Source organism: Netta rufina, assembly GCF_964035555.1.
Source record: "Netta rufina genome assembly, chromosome: 2".
In the NCBI taxonomy this organism is placed as follows: domain Eukaryota; kingdom Metazoa; phylum Chordata; class Aves; order Anseriformes; family Anatidae; genus Netta; species Netta rufina.
The window spans coordinates 68,507,207-68,534,246 of NC_140124.1; the positions used below are offsets into that span (position 1 = coordinate 68,507,207).

General features: G+C 35.9%; 1 protein-coding gene across 2 annotated transcripts; it reads left to right on the forward strand.

Annotated features, from left to right (window-relative positions):
- The first annotated feature begins 899 nt into the window (after nucleotides 1-899).
- On the forward strand, nucleotides 900-25,752 carry SLC35B3 (solute carrier family 35 member B3). 2 transcript variants are annotated; one of them, XM_084283211.1, is made up of 10 exons: nucleotides 900-1,039; nucleotides 4,583-4,861; nucleotides 6,219-6,340; nucleotides 8,156-8,310; nucleotides 9,766-9,873; nucleotides 14,547-14,644; nucleotides 16,996-17,088; nucleotides 17,496-17,607; nucleotides 21,800-21,869; nucleotides 22,796-25,752. In XM_084283211.1, the coding sequence occupies exons 2-10, from the start codon at nucleotides 4,661-4,663 to the stop codon at nucleotides 22,944-22,946; spliced, it is 1,110 nt and encodes a 369-aa protein (XP_084139337.1). In that variant the 5' UTR covers nucleotides 900-1,039; nucleotides 4,583-4,660; the 3' UTR covers nucleotides 22,947-25,752. The 2 variants fall into 2 exon arrangements, with proteins under 2 accessions (XP_084139337.1, XP_084139338.1); XM_084283212.1 differs by having other exon boundaries at nucleotides 936-988.
- Nucleotides 25,753-27,040: the final 1,288 nt, after the last annotated feature.

Below are 27,040 nucleotides of genomic sequence, written 5' to 3' on the forward strand. Positions count from 1 at the left end.
CAAGAAGCACTGGAACCTCTGAAGATGATGGCTTATTTTCCTTAAGAAAATCACTGATTCATTTCTTCAAAAACAACTATTTTGCTGAAAGGTTTGGGAAGATTGGGGGGGGGGGGGGGGGGAGATGGAGGGTTGTCATATAGAGTCAATTTGAAACCTACACTTTCTATTTCATGTCTGTGAACTAATAAATGTGCTAAAAAATTCAAAGGCTGATGTATTTGTCACTATTATCCGTCATACATACTGATTTACTATGCTAGCTTCAATAAATAAATAAATAAATAAAATTGAAGGAAAACTTTTAAAACATTACAGACATAAAGCCTTGAGTTTCCCAAATGCTACACGACAATAGATAAATATTTATGTACAATGTTAAATATTTTGCACATTGCTTCTAGGAGTGCAGCATTTCCATTTTATAGTCCAGGATGATTCATCACTAGACTTTATGTGTTCTGAAGTTATATAGTTTATGTATTTGCACAAAATCGCCTTCAGCTACCTTTCTCACAAGCTTTTTACCTGATGTCACGTTCCCTACGTTACATTATCCGTGTGCTTTGCAGTTACTGCCCTGATTTGCCTTTCCATGTGTCACTATTACACATTTTTATTATTTTCCTCCTGCGGTCTCCCAGGGGAGGACGACGAGAAGGTCCCCCCCCTGCGGAGCAAAACGCATTTTGGCGGCTTTTAGGGGGGCAGTTTCATCGGTGACTTAATGACTTTCGTTGAGCAGCCGAGCAGCGCCCGGCCAGCACACCCGCGCTGTTCCCCCCTTCCACCCCCAGCCCCTGAGGGGCCAGGCGGGAGTCGCCGGCCACCGCCCCAGGAGGACGAGCGGAGAGCCGAGCGCGCATCGATGCGCTCGACGCTCGCGCCCCGCCGCCGCCATTTTCTCCGCTGAGGGAGGGAGGGAGAAGCGCGGAGGCGGAGGAGGAAGAGGAGGAGGAGGAAGCAGAACGGGAACGAGAAGAGGGCGGTGGGTGCCGTCGCGCCTCCCTCCCTTTTGGCCTCTTCCCTGCTCCGGCAGGTACCGGGTGGGGCCGGGAGAGGGGCGGAAGGCGGCCATGGGCGCGGCGGTGAGGAGCGCGGAGCGGGCCGGGCCCGGCGGGGGGAAGGGGCCGGGGCCGGGGCCGGGGCCGGGGCCGGGGCGTGGGGCCCCGCCGCGGCTGTGCTCGGGAGCTCCGGGCCTGGCTGCACCCGGGGAGCGTGAGGCTGTTCGGGGGGAGCCCCTGTTGGCCTGGCCTCGGGGTGCGGTGTGGGCAGGGTGTTTCTGACAGAGAACTGAGCTGTTGGCGTCTGCTGAAGTGCTGCTCTGAAAGGGTGCTCGCTGAGGTTAAATAAAAACTCCCCAGCTCCGTCGTAGTGTTTATTCTGTGATGGTTACAAGTCATGAACTTTTGGGAGGCCAAAGACGTTTTGCTTTTCTAGTTACTTGCTTGTTTTCGTTTTTTTTTCATGTAATAATTACTACATATTACCCAAGTTAAAACTAGTATGGCATGCGATTTCTCCTTTTTTTTTTTTTTTTTTTTCTTTCCCAAATGAATAGAGATTGGAACAGAATGTATCGCTGGCCTAAAGACTGTTTTGTTTACACTATTACACAGGAAGAGGGAGGAATGTGTTGTTCCACACAAGGCAGGATGGCACTATGCCACTCGGCACTTAATAAAACAGCTTCTTGTTGCGCGTTTGTTGAACAAGTGGATCACTTGCTTGAGGGGTTTTGGTAAGAACAAAATAACATTTTAGATAGTGGCAAAACTAACAGTTTGAGAAGTCACGGTGGACTTTGGAAAAGTTCCTGTGCTGTTGTCAATGAAATTATTTGGTGGAGAGTGTTTCAGGTGGCTATGTACACTTAGTGTTTGTCCAGTTGCTAAATAGTTTCAGTTCCTTGAAATGTTTCTTCAGTACTGTTTTGTTTGTTTCATTTAGAGTATGATACAAACAAAACAGTTGTTCTGTATCATCCTATGGATGGCCTTGGGCATGACTAGAGCTAACAGTGCTGTTTGTTACTACTTCAGTGGTGGATTCAGTAAGCTTCAATAAATGAAATGAACAGGTCATAAAAGCTGGTGTTGTTGCTGAGGAAATAATTTTCATATAAACAGCTGCAAATTCAAAACTGTGCTAATAAGTACACTTGTTACTGTCTGGACTTCCCTCTACATTGGATCTGTGATGTTCTGTTCCTCGTTCAGGCATCATACAAATAATGTCTAAAGTAGTGGCCAAAGTGGAAAGCTTGAGTACAAAACTGTGAGTTGCACAGGTCATCCCGCTGCTGGACACTTGAAGTACAGATGACAGCACGTGGCTATACGCTGTGCCACACATACATCATTCTCTGTGTTGAAGTTTAGGTGAAAAATGAGACTTAGATTATTTCTGCAGTTTGTGATCCTGCTGAGAAAATGTGTCATTAACAAATGGTCAAGAAAGATCTGAACAGGCAGTAACGAAACTAAAAGTTCAACTGTAGTGTAAACAATGGGTATATTGCCTTTCCGTGGTAGTGATTTGCTCCTTGGGCTTGAAGTTTGGTCCTAACCTAGCTCACAATTCTTTCAGCAGGAGTAGTAATTTGTATCCTGCTTTAGTCATCTCTTCTGGTAATGAGGGATTGCCAAGTGCCTTCTGCAGATACCTTTGCTCTGTTTGCCATGGTGAAGGAATGCAGTAAGCACAGGACTGAAAGGGCCTGCTCAGTAATCAAATCCAAACTTAACAGCTCCACATAATCACTTTCATAAAAGACATCTTATAAACAATTCAATTGTTTCATCTTTCATTCTTAGTCTGTTCTAGAATGCTGATAGTTTTAGAATGCAAAAGGAATTTCTAGTGAAGTTTTATGATCATTTTATGTCAATTTGCTCTCATGCCATCACCCTTAAAATTAGAATTATTTTTCCTCTTTAGTGATGATCACTTTATTGAAAGCAAGTCTGTTCTCTTTGCATCAGGGTTTCACTAGGCTGGGCAAGTTAAGCTTTGATCTTGATTCCGTTCAGAAGTTGGGCTATCTGTTCCTTCATCCTGATAACCTTGCCTGCAGTCATTCTTTAAATTTGTTTTTGCGAGGGACAAGTGTGTGTGGTACTGTATGCAAAGGCTGACCAGTGCCTTATAGGATGACAGGGGTACTTTTCTGCCCCTGCTGAAAACGCATACTTAACCTTTTCTTTTTCCTTTTTCCATTTTACGGCAACCTCATCTTGTGATTAACTAACAATCCACAAGGGTAAACTTTCTACCTCTTACTTCTGGTTTTCATCTAAGGAGCTCTGAATTTAAACAGAAATAGTTATTACAGTCCCTAAATTGTTATTATAGTCCCCAAGCTATTCTTTCAGAACTCTAATAGCAATCTTGTTCCAACATGGTAGCAGGTTATATCAAAGAAAGGGAAACATAACCACAATGTAAGTTTTATACTAATCCATTGTTGTGTTTTTGTTGTTTTTTTTTTTTTTTTTTTTACACTGCAATAATAAATGACCAAAGTCTATGCAGAATGCATTTGCTGTACTTATTGCATGCATAAGTACATGCATAAGATGCATGCATGCATCTGGTTTTCATATACTAGCATATTTTCCATTTTAAGATGGCTGGAAGAGTAATTTTCATAGATGTATGATGAAAAGTATTTTTGAGCTGGGGATCACAACCCGCTGTGTAGTTAAGACCAATATAATTTCTGTCTGGTGACTGAACTACATTCTCAGCTATCCTTAAAAATCTTGGAACTACTGACTGACCAGTGTGTTTGTCTTGAGGCTGAAAAGGAAAAAACGTTTAAAAAGTCATACTCTCTACTGAACTAGAGGAATTATTTGCCTGTCAGTCTAGTAAGCTGCTAAATTTCTTCTCCAGACTCGCCTAATTTTGTTTCTTATTTTACATGGAAATGGCTACATGTAGTTAATGTTAAAGGGATTGCCATACCGTATACCTTATCTGATAACAAGATTAATTTCTGAGACTGGCTTCTTAGCCTTGTTTTCATCTTTAACTCTTCCTCAGAAGTGTGTGAGAAATAGTGAATAGTGAGAATGAGAGGGTAATTTCTTTCACTTCAACACTTCTAACCAATCAAAGGCTCAAGTCTCTAGCTTTCAGAAAACTTTCACTGGCCATGGGCTAGTGTAGTATATTTCACTGTAGAAATAAACTAGGCAGAACTGCAGTGGCTCCACACCAGTATTTTCACTGGTCTTAGATCTTGGGCATCATTCATCTCCTAGGTGGTCACCCCTGTGAGTGCTGGCATAAAAGGGCTGTTTGGAGCTGTTGGGGAACTGAGGCTAATTTTCTGTTGCTGTCTTTTTTTCTGTGAAGTGTGAGAATACTACTTTCAACATCAAGCAAAAATGCTTTCAAAAGTGTTGAAAGGCCTCTTAGTCTTGGACATTAGAAAATATAAGTAAAGCCTGCAAATAAAATTAACCAAGCAAAACTCTGAACCCTTGGTATTATCCATGTCAATTCCGCATTTGTTTACTATTATTGTTTGAAGACTGTATGTTATGTCTTGTCTGATTCTAGCGTTTCTTTTCAGCTTACAGACAGAGAACACAAGGAAAAAGAAGAACAGAAAGAAGATAACAGCATCACCGAATGCAGCGAACAAGGAGTCATGGATCTGAAATTCACTTCATCAAGAAAATACATTTCCATCAGTGTACCTTCCAAATCTCAAACTATGTCACCTCATATCAAATCAGTAGATGATGTTGTAGTTCTTGGTGTCAATCTTAGCAAATTTAACAAACCTACTCAATTTTTCATCTGTGTTTCTGGAGTTTTTATGTTTTATCTAATCTATGGATATTTACAGGTAAATGCTATGAACTTGTCTAATAACTTGTCTAATGCTACTTTCCTTTTTCTTTAAGTTTTAGTGGAGTAGTAACATAGTATTTATCTTAGTCCGTGTAGACATCTAAAATAGATATTGACTGTGAAGCTTTCAGAATTGTAAGAGCAGTAAGCCATTATATAATACAACACTTCACCACAGTTAATGTGGCTATGAGGTTCGGTTCACTTTGACTTGCTTTTTTACCTCTGCGTCTAAGGCACACTGAGCTATACAAAATTGTTTTTAATGTATGTTTTTATATGTGACTTCATAGTCTTCTGAAAAAAAAAAAATAGAATGGTACAGACAGACATGCAAGTCTCAACTGGTGTTGAAACCTCCATATTCATCTGAGTTCTGTGAGCGTAGCAGAGTAGTACTAGTCTGTTTTCTCTGTATTTTATTTAGTACAGGGCTGAAACAGACTATGGTGATTTGTTAAGTGTAAGCATAATCTTTGGGCAAATACTAGATTTTATGTTGTTTTAGATAAGAATTTCTTTTACTGCCAACCTTTTGCTCTTATCAAGATAAGTTACATTTCTGTTCCTTTCTTTAGAAGTTTAGATGTGTCTTCTCAATAAAGCAGTGATTAAAAAAATATTTTCAAATAATCACGTTTCCCATGTAGTTCTCAAAAACAGCTTAAGAAGTTTTACTGGAAAATAGTTACTTTCAAAGAATAAGTTTGTTTATAACAGAAAGCAGAACAGAATCTCTAAAAGGAAAATACTAAGCAACTTTTTTTTTTTTCACTATATAGTTCTTCTGCCCTCTCTAATTATAACTGACACACATACATAAATGCTTTATGCAGTGCATGTATTTTTCCATAGCAAATTGTTCCACTTTTAAATATCCTTAAATCTACAAATTTATAAACTCACAAATGCTATTTAATTTAGGCACTCAATTTTAGGTCCACATTTATAAGAGATGAAAATTACTAGTAAATATGTCTCTTAGAGAAAGCTTGAATTTATCGTAAGTTATTTACAAATTCCAGCAAAAAGTGTTTCTGTAAGTAAATGAACTGAAAAACAGACAGGAAACCATCCATATTTTGTGATAAATATTCATGGATCAAATGTATTCCCCCCCTCTAATGAATCAACTTATTATTTTCAGTAGATTTACACCAGAAGTAAATGCTCCCATCTTTTGAAGAAACTAAATTGTCTTCTTCAGTACTTTGCAAGTAATATGTGGCAGCTGAATTCTAGTTAATAACTGGCAGGTGCAAAGGCTAGATTTGCATGTACATGAAGAAAAATGTGTTGACTTTAATGTTTTGGTGTATGCATGTGACATTGGTGGGTTTTTGTTTTTATAGGAATTGATATTTTCCGTGGAAGGTTTTAAACCTTTTGGTTGGTACCTCACTTTAGTGCAATTTGGATTTTATTCCATTTTTGGACTAATAGAATTGCAGTTGATTCAGGACAAAAGGAGAAGGTATGTGTTTTTTCCAAACATCTGCACGCTATCCATCAACAAGGAAATATTTTGATATTTATGGTAAATTTCTGTTGTTCAAATGTAAATTTTGTAAGGTATTGGTAGCAGATCTGTAGTAAAAAAAAAAAAATATATAAAAATTAAAAATCTTTACTTACTAGACGATGTTAGAAAATATTTCATAAGCACCCACTTAGGCTTCAGACCTGCAAACAGTCTTGTTGACTGTCCTTCCTGTCACTTTGTTCTGCCTGTGGAGTGTGTTTTGTCTCTAAGGTAGTCCATATAGAGTGAGTCTTGTTTGTGCTGCTTCTTTTTATTATGTCTAGAAAGCTCCAAGTGCAATTCGCAGCACTTGAAGCTCTCTCTCACCCAAATGTCTTTTCCTCAGACTTTGTCTCTTCCTAACCAACAGGTTCCTATGCATCTTGGAGAGTATCAAAGCTCTGCTTTCTTCCACATGGCATTCACATTTTTCGAAAGAATGTGTCACTCTGCCATTAAATTATTCTGTCTTCACTGCAGTCAACCAAATGGATTCTTGCTGTCTTGAATCCTAAAGATACGGTGTAGTTCCTTCTGATTCAGTGTGGCCATTCTGTGGTTTCCTGCCCTAATACAGCCTTTGCAATCTATATTGAGGCATTCTGAAAGCTTGGAGATGAGTCATCGTGGTGTACACACATTTTAAAATTCATTGATGCTTTATTTCCTAGTTGAGTGTAACCTGTTTAGGTTACTTGTAGTTATCATCAGCTGACTTCTCATACATTGATTTTAGGTAATAGATTCCTCTCCAATGTAACTTTGAGAATCTTTTGTTATTACTTTTGACAATGACAGCTAGTATTTCAAGCTATCTGTCTTTTGGAGATGCATCAGATAATGTGTAAGCTGCCTGTTAGGCATTATGTAACTAGCAGCTATTTTGGTAATTAAAATTAAAACTATTGCTTATAGTACATAAGTTATGTTGGAAATGTAGAACTTTAGTATTATCTGTTTTGTTTTCTGTAATCGGAATATTTTTGTAGACATTAAAAATCTATTTCCTCATTGCTATGCTGAATCTCTCTTAAATTTTATTATACAAATTTTTCTTGTATGCCTGCATCACAGAATGAGTTATGGGTAAGACACGGTTACCACAAGATGACATCTTATTTGGCTTTGAGTACACACAAAAAATAGTTGAACATATGCACAGCAGTAACTTAAAAAAAAAAAAAAAATCACAAATAGTGCAGTAAGAATTTCTGATGGATCACTTGTTGTCAGGTGATGACTTCATCAAACTGCAAACAATACATGTGAAAAAGTTTGAGGAGTCCTGTTTATGGTATCTGAATGACTTATCTTTCTGTTGAGTTTTAAAAAACAGTAGTACCTTTTTTTCTGCTTTCTTCATTCTAAAGCTGTCAATGTTCACATGAAAACTTTAACAAAAAATCGTCATAGTGACTGTGGCAGGACTAGGTATACCAACCTTCTGCGTTTCCTCTGATAAATAACCTAAAGCCTTTGTCTTGATTGCTCTGTAAGTCTTTAATTTTCTGGGAGAGCATTATTTTTTCAGTACTTTGTGAGCTATTAAATTTTTTGTTTTGCATTTAAACACTATTTATTAGCAGTAATTGAAAGAAATGAAATTTGAAACGAGCCATTATGTGTTTTTATTTTTTTATGGAGTGAAAATCAGTAAGAAAAATGATCAAGTTGTATTAGGAACATATTCCTTTACCTAAATTTTCCAAGCTAAATATCTTCTAGATGTGTCTGTAATACCCAGACTTGTATGTTTATATTTTGTAGAATTCCTGGCAAAACCTACATGATGATAGCATTTTTAACAGTGGGAACAATGGGTTTGTCAAATACCTCTTTAGGATATCTGAATTATCCTACTCAAGTCATCTTCAAGTGCTGTAAACTTATTCCAGTTATGGTAGGCGGGGTTTTTATACAAGGTAAGTGTTTGTCTTGCTGTTAGATTACTTATTTTTGGGAGACAACACAGTTTGGAATCCTGTACTTTAAATCCCACTGAGGTTCTTGACTAGGGAGGAGCAGGTGGCATTTCTTCTATAGAAGGAAAAATGTGAATTTCTAAAGTATCTACTCAGAAAATGTGGTCAAAAAAAGCTATGGGTTACTTGCAAAACTTCAGTTTTATGTAGACTTTCTTAATTTTCAAGTAATACAACTTTGTTTTCTGAACAAAAGCACTTCATAAATGAACAATTTTCAATGCTGAAATGGAAAAATCTAGCCACAATTAATTTATGAAGGAATTCACTGCTCTTTTTGTTTGAAAAGTTTGATTTTTATTAAGAGCTTGTTGTTGTTTTTTCCTAGTTTGTATGCTTAAATGGAAGTGTATCTGACTTCAATTGGCCTTGGCTAATTCTAGAGTTATAGTTAGTATCTGAAGAACAGAAGAAGGGTTCTGGAGAACACCAGACTGTAGATGCATGAATAAACTTCAGTGTCTGGAGTTTGTAGGTTAAGGTATATTATAATGAGTCTTTGTGTACCAAACAATAAGAAAGTCAGTAAAACTCTGAATATGAATGTATTACAGAACAAAATCAAGAATGTGTGTGTTTGTCTCACCCTCCTAGTTGCAATAGAAAACTTAATTCTATAGGACTGTGGGCCAGCATATATGTTTTTCTTTTTTCTTTTCTAAAAGAACATTTAGGCTTGATAACTTTACAAGCTTACATATGTGCATATAGTATTTATCATATATTGAATCTTTTTGTATCATTTGAACTGGTATTCCCATGAAACTTCACAAAGCTGTAAATTTTATAGTAGTCTATTCTCAGAAACTGTGATTTTTATTTTTTCAGTTTAAAAAAAAAATAACTTAGAGGCTTATATTGAAAGTATTGCTCCTAGAAGAGGAATTTCTTCTTTAAAACAAGACATCAATACTCCTGCTTTTTTATTTCCCTTTCTTTCTCCACCTCCTTTCTTTACGTCCTTTCTCTCACAAACCCAAAGACAATTTAGGGTTTTAAAATTTCCCAAATGATGTATTAACATTTAGGAAGGTCTTCTCTCCAACAAAAAAAAAAAAAAAGACAAAGTATCCTGCATAAGAGAAAACTTAAGAGTAACATCACAGTTGTCCTGAACTTGCTGAGATAGAGATTTGTCAGGGAGAATGTGCTTTCTGTCATTAGATGTAAAATTAAAGTTGACTACCAGAATCAGATAGTATCTGTTAAGATCCTCCTCCATGTTAGAAACTGCTGCTACTGAAGAAACTGATTCCAGTCACAAAAGGCCAGACCATTAAGACGTCTGCTAAAGTAAAAGATAGACATTTTTCCTTTGCCTTCTAGGCTGCTGACAGGATAAACACCAAATGGTTAGAGTATTACAGTCTCATGTTGTTTTTATTGCTTTTGTAGGAAAACGTTATAACATTGCAGATGTGTCTGCTGCCCTGTGTATGAGTCTTGGATTAATATGGTTTACTTTAGCTGACAGCACAGTTGCACCAAACTTCAATTTGACAGGTAAAGGTATATTTTCCAGTTTATTAAAATGCATTTTTTTTCTACTGCAAGTGTTCTGTAAAAGTTCTAAGAGTTCTTGGTGTAGTGCCTCATATCAAACTGAAAACACAGGTTTGGTTTTGTGTAAATTAGCAGAACTGTATCTGCGGCAGTAGAGGCGTTTATTCTAAGCCTTAGTTTATAGTTCCTTAAAACTTCTGGAAATACCGCCATTTAGGATGAAACAACACAAGCTTGTCCTTAAGAAATATTTACTACCCAGTAGATATGTAAAAGTCAATATGAAAAAATACAGTCTGACCATTTTAAAACTTGAAAAGACTCTGTTCTAGTTGAAACTTTGTTTTTCCATTCCACAACTATTCACTTTGTATTTTTTGATGATCTCATTTAGATTTACTATATCTCTTACAGTTATACACACTCTAACTTTTCTATACTGAATAAAATCAGAAATATTTTAACCCCCTTGGATTCAAAAACTTGAGTTTCTATCTCAAATGACAGGATAACTGGTTATTCCTAAAAGACATTTTATGTACTTGGTCAGTGTTTGTATTAATACTGAACCTTAAAAAACATTTGAATAATCAACTTTTAGTGTGTTCTTTCTTTGAAATTCTGGGATGAGTTATAGTAACTTTTATGAGAAACATTCAGTGTGAAACCTTTATTTCTCAATAGCGGAGGCACACTTCTATAGGTTTTGTTCCTAAAAATACGAATAAATTCCTGGTTTAAAAAAAAAAAGCTTTGTCTTCACAGAATATTATTTCATTTATTGTTCCTGATGATCAAATGGAAAGGACTTGTGATGTTGTCTAAGCTCTATTTTTTTTTTGGCCTTGCTCATAAATTAATTCTCAATATAATCCTGTGAAGTATATAACTTGCTGTAAATTAATGTGTTGGTGGTGTAAATGGGTGCTTGAGCAAAATGTATGTATTTTGATTATAGAAGGAAGATGGTATGCATATTATTACATTCTAGTGTTTTCTGATATATAGGCATGTAATCTTTACACCTATTTTAGACTATTCCAGTTAAGTTCACTCACGTTGATATATTCTCTTTGTAAAGTATGAATTATTTTAAGTATATGCTGTGACTTAATCTGAAAAGATTTGAAAAGTTCCTTCTTAAACTGCATGGGATAGGGTAAAGTACAGTAAATGTAGCAAAATCCTGATGCCCACAAATATAGCCAAAATGCAAGATAAAAACCTTTAAATATCTTCAGAGAATAAACAGTGTCTTTCATTATCACTTTCATTATCAGTTTATTCTGTACATTTCAAACAAATTTGTATATATTCAAGCTTAGAGCACTACCGTTTGGGGGGTGTTAGTTCTGTGAAATTAGAATGTAGTCCTAGAATTCGAAAGTCTGGATCTTCCCTTTGGAAGGTGATTCAAAATTCTGTCACTCTGCACCTTCTGGGGAGGTACTTTCTCCATTTCTCTGTTCCCTTATTATTTTATTCTGTGCCACTTAATATAATCAGGAAAAAAAAAAGTTTCCTAATGGAAAGGCTGAACTTTTTCATTTTCCTGGATGAATTAAGGAACTAGATGGTCCCTTCCTTCAAGAAATGTACAGATTTTTAGTAATGTAGCAGCAATACATATCTGATGAAGTGTAAAACCAGTGATCAGGAAAAAAAAAAAAGCCATGCTCACTCTGCAAAACGACATTCTTTTGACTAATTACCCTTTTAAATGTAAATCACGAGATAAGAACCAAGAATGGAGAGGTAAACATTTATGTTCTATTCTCATAGAGAAAAGAGCATTAAAGTATTTGAGGATATTAAAACTTTTAAAAGCATAAGTAGCAAAGTACATGATAACCTTCAAAATGATTATTTTCTAAAATTGCACGTTTGGTACTGCCTACTTACAGCCCCCTAAATTTCTGAGTTTCTTCTAGTAATATATGCACACTTACGTAGAACTTTCACCATGCAGACTAGTATGATTCTAGCATGATTTCATAGAATTTCATAGAACTTCTATCAACTTGCTTGTTGAAGACAAAACGTTTTACATATCACAGTTCTAAGAAAACAAAGCTGTGCTGAAAAGTCAAACAACACACAGTCCTTGCTGTCCAATGCAAATACTAAAAATGGATCATGAGCAGACATAACAGTTTTGCCCATATCATGCCTTCAAGAATTTTACAAGTCTTTTTTTTCTTTTTCCTGCTATTGAAATCCAACCTCACCTCAAAAAAGGAATCTACACAGGTTTTGTTTGCATATGAAAGAGTTCAGCAAAGAAAAGAGAAACTGTCTTCTGCCAGAACAGGTACCTATTTGTAACTAAGGAAGAAGTATTTTATTTTATTTTTTTTTCAAGATGAAGTTGGTAATAAGAGCTCAAAACATCCCTTAGCATTTCTAATTGGAGAGGTGGTGGTAGATATCCTAAATAGTTATGAAAAATAGAGGACCTTCAAAAAAGAGAAACCAGAAAGGAATAGTGTGCAGAAGGAGGTGATCTTGAAACATTGGTGCTATCGAAGCTTCCACTGTTCTGGCATTACAGGCATAAATGGAAATTAACTATCTTCAGCAAAGAGAAAAACGTTACTTGTGTGCAGGTTCCTCTGCCCTAGATTATATGTGTGGGTGCAGTCTAGCCTTTTGCAGACTGAGGTGTTCTGTCCTTAGTTTCACTGTTGTTTATTGCTTGGTTACCTACCTCTAGAAGGTGGAGTATTGAAGAGATCTCAAGGGGCTGATAAGCTCTAAACAACTTATCTTTTAACAGACTTGCATGGTGAGGATTGCAAGTACAAGAATGTGTTACTGAGGAAGCCATTAAGTGTGCGGTAGTTTATGAATGTATACCTAGGGTTAGTATTGTAATGTCTTCAAGCATGCCATTTATAGGGTCAAATACTGTTGAAGCGTGATCTACAGTCTTATCTCTTCTAGAACTAACTTAGGACCAGTTCTTCCAATCTCTTTTACTCATGCTTTCCATATTACACAATGTTACTACGCTCATCCCTGTTTTGCTGCTGCTTCTTGGCAGGTGCAATGCTGTCACAAGTGGAACAATTTCTGCCTTTGTGCCCCAAAAACCACGTGTAGTATTAACATGTATCTTGTCCCCACGTCTCCCTTCTATGTGCACTTGCCCTTCAGATTCCAGATAACTTTTATCATATCAATCCAATACTGAACCCATGCATTTGTCCTGTGGTATGCCTTGGCCATTAAGCACCGCTTGGAAGCGGCATGAGAGTACAGATGTGCTTGATCACTGTATGGAAGTGATCTGCAGCAAAGCTATTGATTGGATGGAGTTACTATACCTTTTGGATCGGAGCTGAATCCATGTGGTTAATATCTCTAAACTGTGGTCTTTAGCATAACCAATACTACTCTGGTTGTCATGTCATTTCTGTTCACTCATGCTTTTTCTGGTGCATGGTAACTGGAATAATGAATTGTCCACACCGTCTTCCATGTTGTTTCAGTTGCATATTTGCATATGTCTAGCATGGAAAAAGAAATGGTTCCCAAACTAAAAATGCTGGTTTGGAAGCTTGCATATATCCAGAAGTTTACCAAGGAGATACCACCTTAAAGTACACTGGTCTTACTTTTTTTTTTTTTAAAAAAAAAAAAGTCTTTCAATTCTGAAAATTATAGGAAGTGGGATTTTTCTTCTCTGTCAGGAGCTTATCCGCCATTTGGTCCATCAGAATACCTATTTTGAGACCCCTGAATTTAAGAGTATAATATTAGGGAGATAAAATGGTGCTTCTTCCAAGTCTTCCACTCATCATTTTTCTGACACTCAGCTTTTTTTCAGGGACCAAGACAAGGACAGGCAATAAACATGATTTTGGTGTCTGATACTTTTTGTGCTGCAGGTTTATATAGTCTTCTTAGAGAAGTGGTATTTCAACCTGTGTGCATCATTAATTTCCTAAGCTTGCAACGTTAAATGTAACAGTTGTTACGTTCATGAGAAAATCAAAGTTTTGAGGTTGAAAAATGAATTGTGACTGCAATAAATAGTTATTAATTTTTGCTATTGGAAAGCTGATTACATTATTGAATCTGTAGTGACTTTGTTATGACCAAGTGCATTAATGTTAAAACTATGGATTTTATACCTAAACAGTACTTTTCTCTTTAAAAAGAAAAAAAACAAAAACTATTTCTGTAATGAAAGGTTTTTGCTGAACCTTTCACATTTGCGTTATCACTACGTCTAACGCCTCTATTTTACTTTTTCCAGGGAAAATGGTATAGATTAACTGCTAAAAAAAAAAAAAAAAAAAAACGTTATCTGGTTATTTATCTTGATTCAAATATAAATAAGTACAATTGACACTCTTTCACTCTTGCTACTACATAGTACTACAGCTTGCTTCTTTCTAGTAATGTTCAGATATTCCCATCAAGCCTAGAGACAAGTGTGGTTCAAGACTTAACTCACAGGAGGAATGGGAGTGGACACTGCTTTATAGATTGTTAAAACTTTTATTAGCATAATGAAGTAGTTTTGCTGATGTTCAGAATGATACAGATATTTATTACTATTCTATTCCTGAGAATTTTCAGGATAAGTAGAGTGTTTTTTGTCACTGCTCTGTTTTGCTGATAAATACTCTCAACAGGTTTTTTGTTTATTTCTTTCCTTATATTAGGTGTGATCCTAATATCCCTTGCCCTCTGCGCAGATGCAGTTATAGGAAATGTACAGGAAAAAGCTATGAAGTTGCACAATGGTTCTAATTCCGAAATGGTAAATACCAGATTTGAAATTAGTGTTCTGTCACACGCAATTTGAAAGTATTTAAGTAGTCATACTGATAATTCTATCAGGGTGGGGGGGGAGGTTGTTAAAAGCCTGAATTAATACAGACTTCGAAATCCTTTGCAATTTTAAAATAACGTGTTCTATCACAGGCAACACATCAAACAACAAAGTAGGAAACTCATTCTGTTTTTCTCTTTCATATGTGAGTAGTGACTCTTGCTGCGTTCTTTGTTTTTTTTCCTTCTGTTCTTGTTTTCTGTTTTTTCATTATGTTCTGTTTTTAACCTTTCAGGGGTGCTGCTTTTCGGGGGTATGCAATTGCAAATGTATATTGCAGCTACAAAAACACATTATTTCTAGCAGCATTTTTTTTTTTTTTATTTTTTTATTTTTTTTTTACATAGAGGGGAGAGTCTGAAAAGCAGTAGAGTGTTTTCTGTACACTCTTTCTGTACAGGCCTGAAAGCAGTAGAGTGTTTTCTGTATGGTCATGCACTTGATCTCTTTTAAAAAACAAAACAAAAAACTGTTTACAGTTCTTGCATAGATGAATGTCTGTTACATGAACATGTTGCTTTTCCTACTTGATAGACTTCTGATTCTAGAGTGTGCTACCATTTGAGAGGCAGCCTCTTGTGGAGCTTGTTCTGTTGAAATCAGTAAAACTTTGACTTTTGGATGTTCCTGATTCAGTAAAATACGTGATTTTGAAAAAGTATTGCTCAATATTTTTATATACTTCTTTGAAACAAGGATTATTTGTTCACATCCCATGACTTACGTAAAACTTATGTTTGAACTTGCCATCTTTTTCTCTAAAATCAAATCAAGATGAGCAAATCTTTCATTGTAGCCAATATTATTTGAATATGCCACAAATAAAAACAAATCTTGAAGTTGTATTTGATGTTTAACTTGACTGATGTGACAGGACAACCTAGTTCCTCACTTATGAGAACAGCTTTATAAATGGAGAGAAAACTGGTTAGGAGCAAACTTCATTTATGCCTGAAAATCATTTAGGTTGGCTCAAGAAGTTTGGCCTGCAGGTTTCTGAGAAGTAGAAGAATATACCTGGAAGGTATCGCTGTGTTCTTTTTGTTTGTTTGCTTGTGCTTTTTCTCGTTATCCACTGTTGACTGCTGCCAGAGTCAGGGTTCTTAGCGAGGTCAACATTATCAGACCCAGGGTAGCCTTCTACAGCCATAATCTCTGAAATCCATTAGTACATCCATAGTGGCTTTCTTGCCCAATTTGAATCTTGCCAACAGTCTTCTGACAATTGCTACCAGCCTTACAATGCCTCTGATTTCTCTAGACCTTTACTTTTTGTTATGTGAACTTGAAAGCAGTTCTGCTCTTGGAACATATATCGATCCTCCTTTATTGTGGAGCAGTATTACGTGTTCTGTCTTCTCATGGTGTTGCTATCAGTTGTTAATAGGCTTATCTTTGTAGATAAGAGATATTACAACAAGGAAACAGTTGATTAAAAAATTTTTCCATAAGAAGTATGTCTGTAACTGACACTGTGCTTTGAAATGTAATAAATCATTGTGTTCTAGCTAGTAATATTATGTGGAATAGTTTTGCTTACTGTCCCTTTTCCCACAAGAAAAAGCTGCAAACAGCTGAATGCCTCCCACTGCACCGGTGTATAGATCGATGGGCAGTTCCAGCTTCTGTTGTTGCCTTGACATGAGAAGAGTGCATATGAAGATTATCTTGTCATTGTATGGAGCCAGGAATTTTATTAGGGTACAGACAAAATGAAGAGCTTACTTCCTTGCTGAGAAAGATGTATTCTGAGCTAGGCCAGAGCTAGTCGTATGTGAAGATTCAGTATCCCATAGCTGTAATGCAGGTGTGCGCTGTAGGTGAAGTGGCACAGATGATGCTTCATGACACGTTCTGGCAGTTCAAGGTGATTAAGTGCTGCACTTTGCATGTTTAATGTATCTTTAACATGCAGGATAAATAGCAGAAATCTATCTACCTTTCGCATATTGTTCAACCTAATTATATAGTTGTCTGAAGCTTTATTTAGGCTGTGAAATCCTGGATTTGAAGGGTTTAACAGTCAAAATTGACCTCGGGACATTAACTGTCTAGCTTTTAAAAAAAAAAAAAAACCTTATGTGGCTGTGGGTAGGAAGAATGCTTGTTGACTTCTCACTGTACATCAGCTGTTAAAGAAATAACTAGCAAAAATATCTTCAAACACTTCAAATTTAACTCAAACTGAAAAATATTAATGGGGCCATATGTTCAAAAGTATTTAATTATCTGCTTTTTATAATATCACCTGATAATTATTTTCTTTTAAACTATTCTAGGTTTTATATTCCTATTCAATAGGTTTTCTGTATATTTTATTCGGATTAACATGCACTAGTGGATTAAGCCCTGCAGTAACGTTTTGCTCAAAGGTAGGTGCAAAGATTTCCTTTTTTTCTACAAACAACCTCGTTGGAAAACATTGTTCTGTATAGTCTGGAAAAAATGTCACCAACTCTCTAATGTTGTTTTCATTGTGTAACTTGGTTGTTTTCTGTAGTTCATACATTAACGCAGTTGTTACAGTTTTTGATGTATAAGATATATCGGATAATGTTTAAAAAAAAAAAAGGCAAAATCACAGGACCAGACTCATTTCAATTTCATAATTATTTTTCCATTATTTAACTAAAATTAAATAAAGATCTTTGCATGAATGCATTGTTGAGCAGCTTATTATAGCTCAAGCAGTTGATTAAAGTCTGTAGTTTTATGTCATTTTGCAATACCTCAGGGTTTGTTTTCACATTTTCCTAACAGGCTTTTTTTGTTGTTGCAGCATCCAGTTCAGACTTACGGTTATGCATTCCTTTTCTCCCTGACTGGGTATTTTGGCATATCCTTTGTTCTAGCTTTGATTAAAATCTTTGGTGCCCTTCTGGCTGTAACAGGTATGAACAAATGATATCTTTCCTGCTTTTGGTATAAAAACATGAAGTAATCTTGTTATTTAGGACAGCTTCTGAGAATAATATTCTAGCCTTTTTTCTGTTCTTTGTGCTGACCAGTCTTGGTTTATTTAGTCTGGGTCTTCTCTCGTAGTATATATTTGGGAACTTCCCAGTTCATTCTGTGTGACAGTTTCAATGTTGAAGAGCCTATTAAGCAATCTTGTGCATGTAGCCTATGCTACATGTATGTTTTAATACAGAATCAGCACTGTTCTAAACAGAGGAATTGCTATGGAAATACACAGCAAGATACGAGGAAAAGATAAATACTATTTGAAATGCGTAAGGCATGGAAGGCAGTGTCATCACTTCTAAGCACAGAATTTCTGGAGTTTACCAACAAATAGTATTGCTAGAAAAAGTGTGTAGGACTCCCTTGAAGTTTTTGGATGTCCATAGATTTTCAGTGGAAAACTGGGGCTACATTGTAAGAAGTAGCAACGTTAAACGTATACTCCGTAGTCTGTTCAAAATAAACGAAAGTGGAACAAATTCCAACTTTTGTCAGAATTTGAGAATGTCTCCTTGGTTCTTCTTATTAAACTGAATGCAATAAAGGGTATTAGTTTTTGAAGTCAGGATATGAACCAAAGAAACTTCTCATGGACTGTGTAACAGCTGCTGAATTATCTCTAAATTGCAGGTACTATCATTAATAGTAGCCTATTAATGAAAGAAGCAGAATTTCTTACCTTGCAGTTCCTTTTCTGGACTTAAGAAGTAATTGTCCTATGACTGAAAAGCAGTCATGCTTTCTGTTGAATGTGTAGTATAGTATATATCAGAAAAAAACTAGGTATGAATGTAAAATATCAGTGATATATTGAAAATGTTTTTTTGCCTATTATTGGTGTATCTGCTAGCCCCACATGAATGTAGAAAAATATCAATCCATAAATTACATCAAAAGTTATTGGAATCCTCTACAGGCTAAAAAAAGTCACTAAATGCTATCGTAACTGCTCTTGTGACAGTTCGCATATAATTAAAAGTTTGTGAGGTGGTGTTCTTATCTAACAGTATAATCGTTTTTTGTGAGTGAATGCAAATCAGACCTTTCTGTGCTGACAGTCTGCAGGTATGTAGCCAGCTTACTGAGGAAAAAGAGGACTTGAAACAAGAGGCAGTCACAACCATTATAGATTTTCAGTCTTTAGGTCAGACTTGACTCTTAATCCATTTATAACTGGATATAACCTTCATGTTGAGCAATCAGTCATCTGGAAAAATCTTCTAGAGACTGAAATTGTAATACCTAAGACTATCTGAGGAGCGTGCTGAGCACAGCAAATCTCAATGCTGCACTGGCAAGTAACATCATACGGTTAAACTTCGTCTTTACCAATGCATTGGCTGATATAAGTGCCTTAGAAACAATGAAAAGTATTTAAACATACTCTGTGTGGAAGGACAACTGTATGGCTTCAAAGAAGTGAGCTTGTCATTAACTTTGTCTGTGCAAGATCCTTAGTGGAACGAACAGTATAGAATACAGTTAAATCAAAGGAATTGCTGATAAGATAGGTACAACACATTGTTTGTACTAGTTTACTGTGGCTTGCATCAGTATTTGTGATGCTATGACAAATTTTAGTATGTGATGAGTGTGGCAAAGCTAGCTACAGTAAAATGACATAACTGTGTTGCAAGCAAGTAAATGCTTTTAGCTTGTGTCATTGTGAGTTTGTAAATAGTCATCAGAAGTGTTTACCTGTCAGAATATCCTCAGTTGTCAGGATAAGCAGAAACGACCCTGCTGTTAATGTTAGCAGCAGTTACTGAAAGGAAAGTCTAAGCTATCTGATCATTTCTCAGCATCTCTCCGTACATCTGTTTCCAGACTATCCCTAAAACTATTACTCTTCAGTATATGTAACTGCTGTGGAACAGTGAATTGTTTGTCTGAAGAAAACAGTTGCTTCCAACCTTAAAACATCACTTGTGTGAACTTTCCAAAACTAAGTCACTACCTATCTAGCTGTTTTGTAAGTAGTTACAGTAGTCTGTCAAGAACAGTTACATCAGGCTCATTCCCTCCTCAGGTTACCTTTTCTTTAAACTACAAACATCAGTCACAAGGGACTGGGGTGGGGAGGTGTAGCAAGATGCCATGGAACTACTTTCCTCTCTTCCCTCTTCCCCCAAAAGCTGGTTTCTGCCAGGTAATGTCTACTTCATTTGCATTAGCAGAGAGGAGAATACAGACGGTTGTTTTCTGGACATGAAAGTTGCATGGTCTGGTTTCCTGTTAATTCTTACCTCTGCAGCACTTCTGTTTTATGTTTGTTTTAAAGTTCGAGAGATCTACTGGCTGGAAGTTGGCTCAGATGAGGGGTTGGTTCATGTATTGAAATAGCTCTTAAAAAAACAAAACAAAACAAAAAAAAAACAAACAAACAAACAAACAAAAAAACTACCTGTGCTAAAAATTGCTTAAGTGCTGTGGAATAGAAGACCCTTCCCAGATTTCCTTGTGCCTGACCTTGACAATCCCTTTCTGTCTTGCCTGTAGCAATGTGAAAATGTTTATCGTGCCTTGGAAGAACACCACATTCATTACTGTCCCCCCCCCCCCCTCCCCCCATCAACCCTTCTCCTTGTTGGGGGGAATGGGGTGAAGGAGTTTAATGAAAATTGTATTTCTATTAGCAGAATGAGAAATTATCAGACTTAATTGGGAAAAAGAATAAAAGGCACTTAATTTAGAAGGAAATGGTTACATAAATATTTTAATTAATAACTGATTTGAAAGAACAGAAATAATCGTAATTAGAAAAACTGAATTTTACTATTTTTTAAATTATTCATCTGTAAACTGTTTTCTAATTAAAACTCAATTTTCTTTTTCATTCTACTTTAATTTTTCATGTAATAGAAAATCATTTGATGTGCATAAATTTCTTAATGTATAGAAATTGTTATTAGGAGGTTGAGACTGGAGCAGACAAAGCAATGGTGAAGGCTGTTTATTTCAGTATTAAACATCTTTTTCAGATAAGATATTTGGGGGAGAATAAAACTTGCTTTACTGTCCAAAAAAAAGGCATGAAAATACATCAGTAGTCACTGTTGCCTTTTGTTTTGGTGTTACACTAATACTCATGTGGGTATGGTTATACGAACAAGGTCTTTTTAACCTGTTATAGCAAAAGTACGTAATAAGCAAAATATTTTCTGTTAATAAAGAAGGCGTGGTTTTCTTCTGGTCCAGACAATTGTACTATGATCTTTATTAAATGAGAAACCTGTGCTGTCATGTAACACCTTCCCAGGTCCCTTCTCTGTAGATGAATTTGTATACCTGGCTGCTTGTTACTTTTTTCAATGTTTTCATAACACTTTTACTTAGTTACTGATTGCATGTTTCAGTGATAAACTATGTATGTTTCCCAGTATACAATTTACTAGCAGAACTTTATTCTTCGTAGCAAATAGCATTGAAATTGTTCAAGTAATTGTTGAAATTTATAGTTAATTTGAAAGTAACCCAAGCAAATAGTTTAATTCAATTTTGGTAACAGAATTGTCCTCAGTTCTTACTACCTTGATTCTTGCTAGTGATGAGATCACGTGTAGAAGAAGGCCTTTTAATAATTCTAGGAAAGCCTACTAAGCCACTGAAGTCTAGCGTCCCTGGTCTCTTAGGTTTCTAGCCAAACTTGTATTTCTCTGCACTGCTAAATAACTAAAGTTACAGGATTACAAAATGCTGGTTCCATTCCACTTTAAAAAAAAAAAAAAAAAAAAAAAAAAAAAAGCCCAAAGTGAAGTAGGAATGGCAAGAGATGTGTTGTGTCCAAATACCCGTGGATTTGATCCCACTTTATTTCCTGCTGTAACAGATGACTGCTTTTAGTTTATACAATAAGTTATTTGTAGGGATTGTTCATTGCTTTCAGGTACTGCAGATACCTGACTGGAGCTGATACAGCATGCTTGTTTCACATAACGTGGTCCTAGCATAATTCCATACTGTAGGAATGTGCCTACGGTTTGTTTGCATCAAGGATGATAATCATTTAGCCAGACCTTTAACTGGATAATAAGGGTATCTACTAATATTAAAGATTGTTTGATGTTCTTACATTGTAAGTGAATTATTAAAGAAGTAAACATCTCTTTTCCTCTGCAGTAACAACAGGAAGAAAAGCAATGACCATTGTGCTTTCTTTTTTGTTCTTTGCAAAACCATTCACATTCCAGTGAGTATTTATTGTTTTAAATGAGATTTTATTTATTTTATAAAAATTATCACGTTGATCATGGAAATACAACACCAGTAATTAATTACATTCAGGCTTTAATGGTTTTTGTCTTCTGTCTTCTACAAATGTTGGCAATCTGTTGTGAATATTGACTGCCTTGTTGATGCTAATCATGCTAGAGAAAATAGTTTCAATTTTTCTAAGGGTCTGGAAGACAAATTGTTTCACATATTGGTATTTTTTGTTCTTGCTTTTTAAGAAAAATCTTGGGTAATATGTAGTGCTTAAGAGACTTAATAAATTGTTTGGGTTCTTTCTCTAGGAAGACTTGGCCTTATGCTGAGACATGCAGCTCAGTTATTTCATTGATCCTAAATATTTCTGATCTGAAACAAAATAGTGTTTGATTTTATTGCTATCTAAATTTGAGACTTCAGAACAAAGCTTAGTCAAATGCCCAAATGAAATTTATTCCAGCTAAGAATGTTGAGACTTAAAATAATGGAGAGCTAAATTAAAAATGAACATTTGGAGGTATAGACATAAGGCATTGAGTGAAAATGTGGTTTTGGACCAGTAATAGAGAGAGTAGCTCTCCTAAACGTAGGAAAGAAAAACATTCTAAAACCCCTCAGAGCTGCTGCTTACCTACAAGAAAGAACAGGTACTGTTTATTTTGTTTTAATTATCAATGCACCTTAACTCTCCAGCCTGGACAGGAAAACGAAGGGTTGAAGGACAGAAGAAATAAAGACTCGAACAAATTCTTTCTCCAAGTCTACTAAAATGTTGTTGCTGTTTTTCTTAACCTCCTCTCATTAGGGTTTGAACTTTACGTATCAATATTTATGAATTAGATAAATATAATCACTACAACTAAAGTGCTAATAGTAATTTTTTTCCCTCCTTTCCCTCCCTTTTAGGTATGTGTGGTCAGGCTTGCTGGTTGTTCTTGGTATATTTCTTAATGTTTACAGTAAGAATATGGATAAAATCAAACTGCCTTCGCTGCATGGTGTTTGGAAAAAAAGTGTGGAAGAAAGAAAAACAAGGACGTTGTCGCAAACTGTATAGACAATGGTTTATGGTCTAGACTATGACGACTATGACTTAACGTTTTTATTGGAACAGTCTTCAACTGATTCACTTTCCAAAGGGAACATTATTAAAACCAAAGGAGCTGAAGGCATATTGTCTGCTTGCAGATGGCTAGAAGTGCACATTTTCGTGAGCCCTTTCTTCAGAGCACTTGAATTCATCATAAAAGGTGTTATAGGCCATTGTCAGATGGCTTTATCAGTCAATGAAGGACAGCAGCTCCTGGCAAACTGCTGAGAAGCTGCACCCCAAATGTGACACACTAGAAGACTTACTTGGGCATTTTAATAATATTGGCCATGTGGCTGGTTTGAGATTAGTGGTTCTCTGTCTTTGTTAATTGTCTAGGTGAGGTAATTTAAATGTAATACTGTATTCACGTTTAATGGAACCTAATCAGCAACTGGTTGACCAAATTGCAGTTTTAAAGATGGAAGATTTAGAATATGATATGCTGTCACTTTTTCATTTTAAATAAAAATATTGTGGGTTTTTAAGTTATTGATCAGATCATCACGGAACTTGGTATTTCGTGTCATGATTGAAATTTTTATGGAAATCTTAAGCTGTTGTTCTGTTTGGTTATTGATTGTAAGTAAGAAAATGCATTTGAGCACTGAACAAGGGCAGAATGGGTTTTTAGGCCCCAAGCGGCTGAGAACACAATGAAAAGTCATGACTGAAGCAGTGGCCTACCAAGCTGTAATTTGCTTATTCTGTGGTGAAGTACTAAATTTTTAGTGGCCTATGGACTTCCATGTCATAGTGATGTAGAGAGAAATGAAAGGTGGTCCTCTGAATTAATATCTTCAAATCAAATTTTTTATTTTCAGTATTGGACTAAAGAATAACAGCACCTGCTACTGTATTTGGGATATTTACTGTGTCGGTCTCTGTGTGGTCCTTTGAATTTAAAATGATTATGGTACAAATCACAATTTTCTTTATTTAATGACAGGGATACAGTGTACTACCAGTCTTTCTTTTTCATTGTAAATTTAAAAGATTGCTGGAATTTAGTAATATCTGTTCTCTTACTTTCTTATTCAATTCATTATTGAATCATTTGCCTTCTCTTTCATTTTATGTATTTAACAATAGCACTTTAAAAATACTTATTGCTTTACAGTTCATTGTTCACACAGTTACGGTGTTTTTTGTTGTTGGGTCCCTTAGATGCATCTTATTTTGTGTTCTTTCATACAGAATGGATGATTTATTCAAATTAAAGAAATGTAAATTTGACAATAGAACTGTGTAATCAGGAAGAATGTACAAAAATTGAAAAATCACAGGATGTATTGCTTTCTGCTAAAAATACTAATTTGTGAAATTAATCCAATGTCTGGCAAACATTGTGCATGTTTTAGGATGAATTGCTCTACCAAGGAGCTTGTAATCAAAGCACAGACAAAAGTGTGCCTTAAATTTTGCTTAATAATTTGGTGGCTAGCATATGACATATTAGGTGTGTTATAAAATAGGACAGGGAATAACATAGCTATGTTGGCACAAGTGCAGAGCTGCACTAACAACCATGCTGTTCCTAGTGCTCAAGCTACTTCTGATGTGTCAGCAAAGCCCTTCAACATGTGACTTGCCAACAATAATAGGTGTGTATACGAGACTTCATTGTGAGTGTAATAGCTTTCATTTTTGAATTCCTAGCTGCTGTATGATGTATTGTCATGAGTTAGGTACGGAGGTATGAACTAGACAAACAGATGAACCTTGAAATAAAGAAATAGAAAGATGGCCTGCTATGGTTATCACTGATATTTTCATGTTGCAGCCAAAGTTGTATGGTAAGATATAATGAAGGGTTACAACTTAGGATTTGATGCAACAGTGTACTTTGGACCAATCAAGGGGACAGATGCATCTTTTTTTCCCCATAACATTTATCAAGTCTTTTTATTCCAATTCATTCTTCTCCCTAAATTAAGTTGCTCTCTGCAGTGGGGTTAAGTTACCTATCAGGCTTAAAAGAGGGGCAGTTTTTGAACCAATGAAAGGAAAGCTCTGGAGTAGAACATTGGCTGCAATGTCCAGGTTGGCGGAACTTGGTAATTAGAATTTGAGCATCAGTGACTATATTTCAATCTCAGTTTTGTCACCTGTAAACTGTGTGTTGCTAAACTTTACTGACCTTCAGGGAATCAAATTATGTGAAAGCTATCATCCATGCATGAAGTTATAATAATTCATATGGAATCTGTTTTCTGTAAATAGATAATATAAATTTTAGAAATCCCAAAGTTTCTGGTAAAAATTAATATATACTATGTAGGTTGCAGAACAGTTTATGTAGAACCATGGAATCATCTAGGTGGAAAATACCTTCAAGATCAAGTCCAACCATCAACCTGAGCTACTGACTTCACTCACTAAACCGTGTCCATTCATGCCATGTCCACACCTCTATTATAGTGCAATTTTGTTTGTATTTTCTCTTGAGAACAGTGTTCACTATCATTTGCCTTAGAATTTACCCTTGATTGTGTACGAGACTGACTTACTGGAGCACATGTTAAGGGAAGTTTGGAGTTTTTATTTCATTAACTATAGAAAATGGTTTTGTTTTACAGGTGTGAGGTACTTTAAAATGTGATTTTTATAGACAAAGGAATACTGTAGATTTAGCATAAATTTGTCAGGTTTTTATTTTCATAGGTGTAAGTTTACATATTGTTGAGTAACAATTACTAAGTGTGTGAAAGAACATGCTTACAGAAATGAGAGCAGCTCATAACTTGTCAGCTGTCATGGTCTATGTAGTTTCATGCTTTCATTGAAGTTTAAAAAAAAAGTATTTCAGTGAATTGCTGTATTTTTTTTTAATGAGCTTTATTGCATGTACATGTAAGAACCTGACAGGCCTCCAAGTGTTCTTATTACAGAACTTGAGTTTAGGATCTTCTGTACTGTATATGTATATTGTTTTGTGTTGTCTATGAAATATGAGTAAGGGCTTGTTTAAGAAGTAACTGTAAATTCTTTATTTTTCATGGGAGAGCAGTTATGTTGTTGTGTTGATTAACCCTACCTAATGTTATGTAGGCTGATAGAAATAACTTTTGCATTTTACATTCCTTAGTTCCTAGACTCTTCACAGTAGGTGTTATGGAACAACAAAAAAAGTCACCGTAAAATTTACTGTATAAATATAATGAGAATAAGTTTTTTCCTATTCTCATCCTACACAGCTTTCTCCTTGTCACACAAAAACTGATGTAAGAACTAGTTACAATGGGATTGAAGTTCACACTGAAATTTAAGGTTGCCCAAGGTCTCCATTGATACCAGCTATTTGCATCTGTGATGCCCTCCGCTTCTGCCTCCTTTGAAGGACTGAGCGAGTTTCCTAAATTACTATGTATTTGTAGCTTCTTTCACAGTAGATTTTTGCATTTACTTTGCACACGTTAATACCAAAGTAATTGACTGTGGATTTCTTCAGTATTTCACTATGGTCAGTACCATCAAACTGCTAATAATTTTAATATACGTGTATTGTGAATATAGCTATGGAAGTACTAGTGCTCTGAACTCTTCCCTTATCCTATAGTCTTTCCTTATTCTGCATTAAACTGTTTTTTTCTTTTCTTATTAACTTCTCACATGGAATGAACTTACCAAGTATTTTAACCTAAGATTTATCACAAAATGTTTTGGGATGAAAGGGACCTCAAAGCCCATCCAGTTCCGACCCCCTTGCCATGTGCAGGGACACCTCCCACCGGACCAGGTTGCCCAAAACTAAATCCAACCTGACCCTGAACTCCTCCAGGGATGGGACATCCACAGCTTCTCTGGGCAAGCTGTGCCAGTGCCTCACCAACCTCATACCACAGGATACGGCTGGCTTTCTGGGCTGCAAGTGCACACTTAGGCATACAGTGTTTCCTGTTTGTCTTCCTTAGTTCTGTAACTGTCTGTCTTCTGGATCCTCTTTTCCTTTTTAACATGCTGTGTTGATGTTCTATAAGTTGTTTCAGCTTTCTATTCCTGCATTTAAAGGCTTACATCATGCTCTAAGAAACTAGTCACATTCCATATTTTCTGCTTCA

What these genes read in the sequence shown, in the direction of transcription:
- SLC35B3 (XM_084283211.1), top strand. Translation starts at nt 4,661, where the DNA reads ATGGATCTGAAATTCACTTCATCAAGAAAATACATTTCCATCAGTGTA. An exon ending in ACCAAACTTCAATTTGACAG is followed by an intron (nt 9,874 to 14,546) that starts GTAAAGGTATAT and finishes TCCTTATATTAG; the next exon opens with GTGTGATCCTAATATCCCTT. An exon ending in GCAAAACCATTCACATTCCA is followed by an intron (nt 21,870 to 22,795) that starts GTGAGTATTTAT and finishes CCTCCCTTTTAG; the next exon opens with GTATGTGTGGTCAGGCTTGC.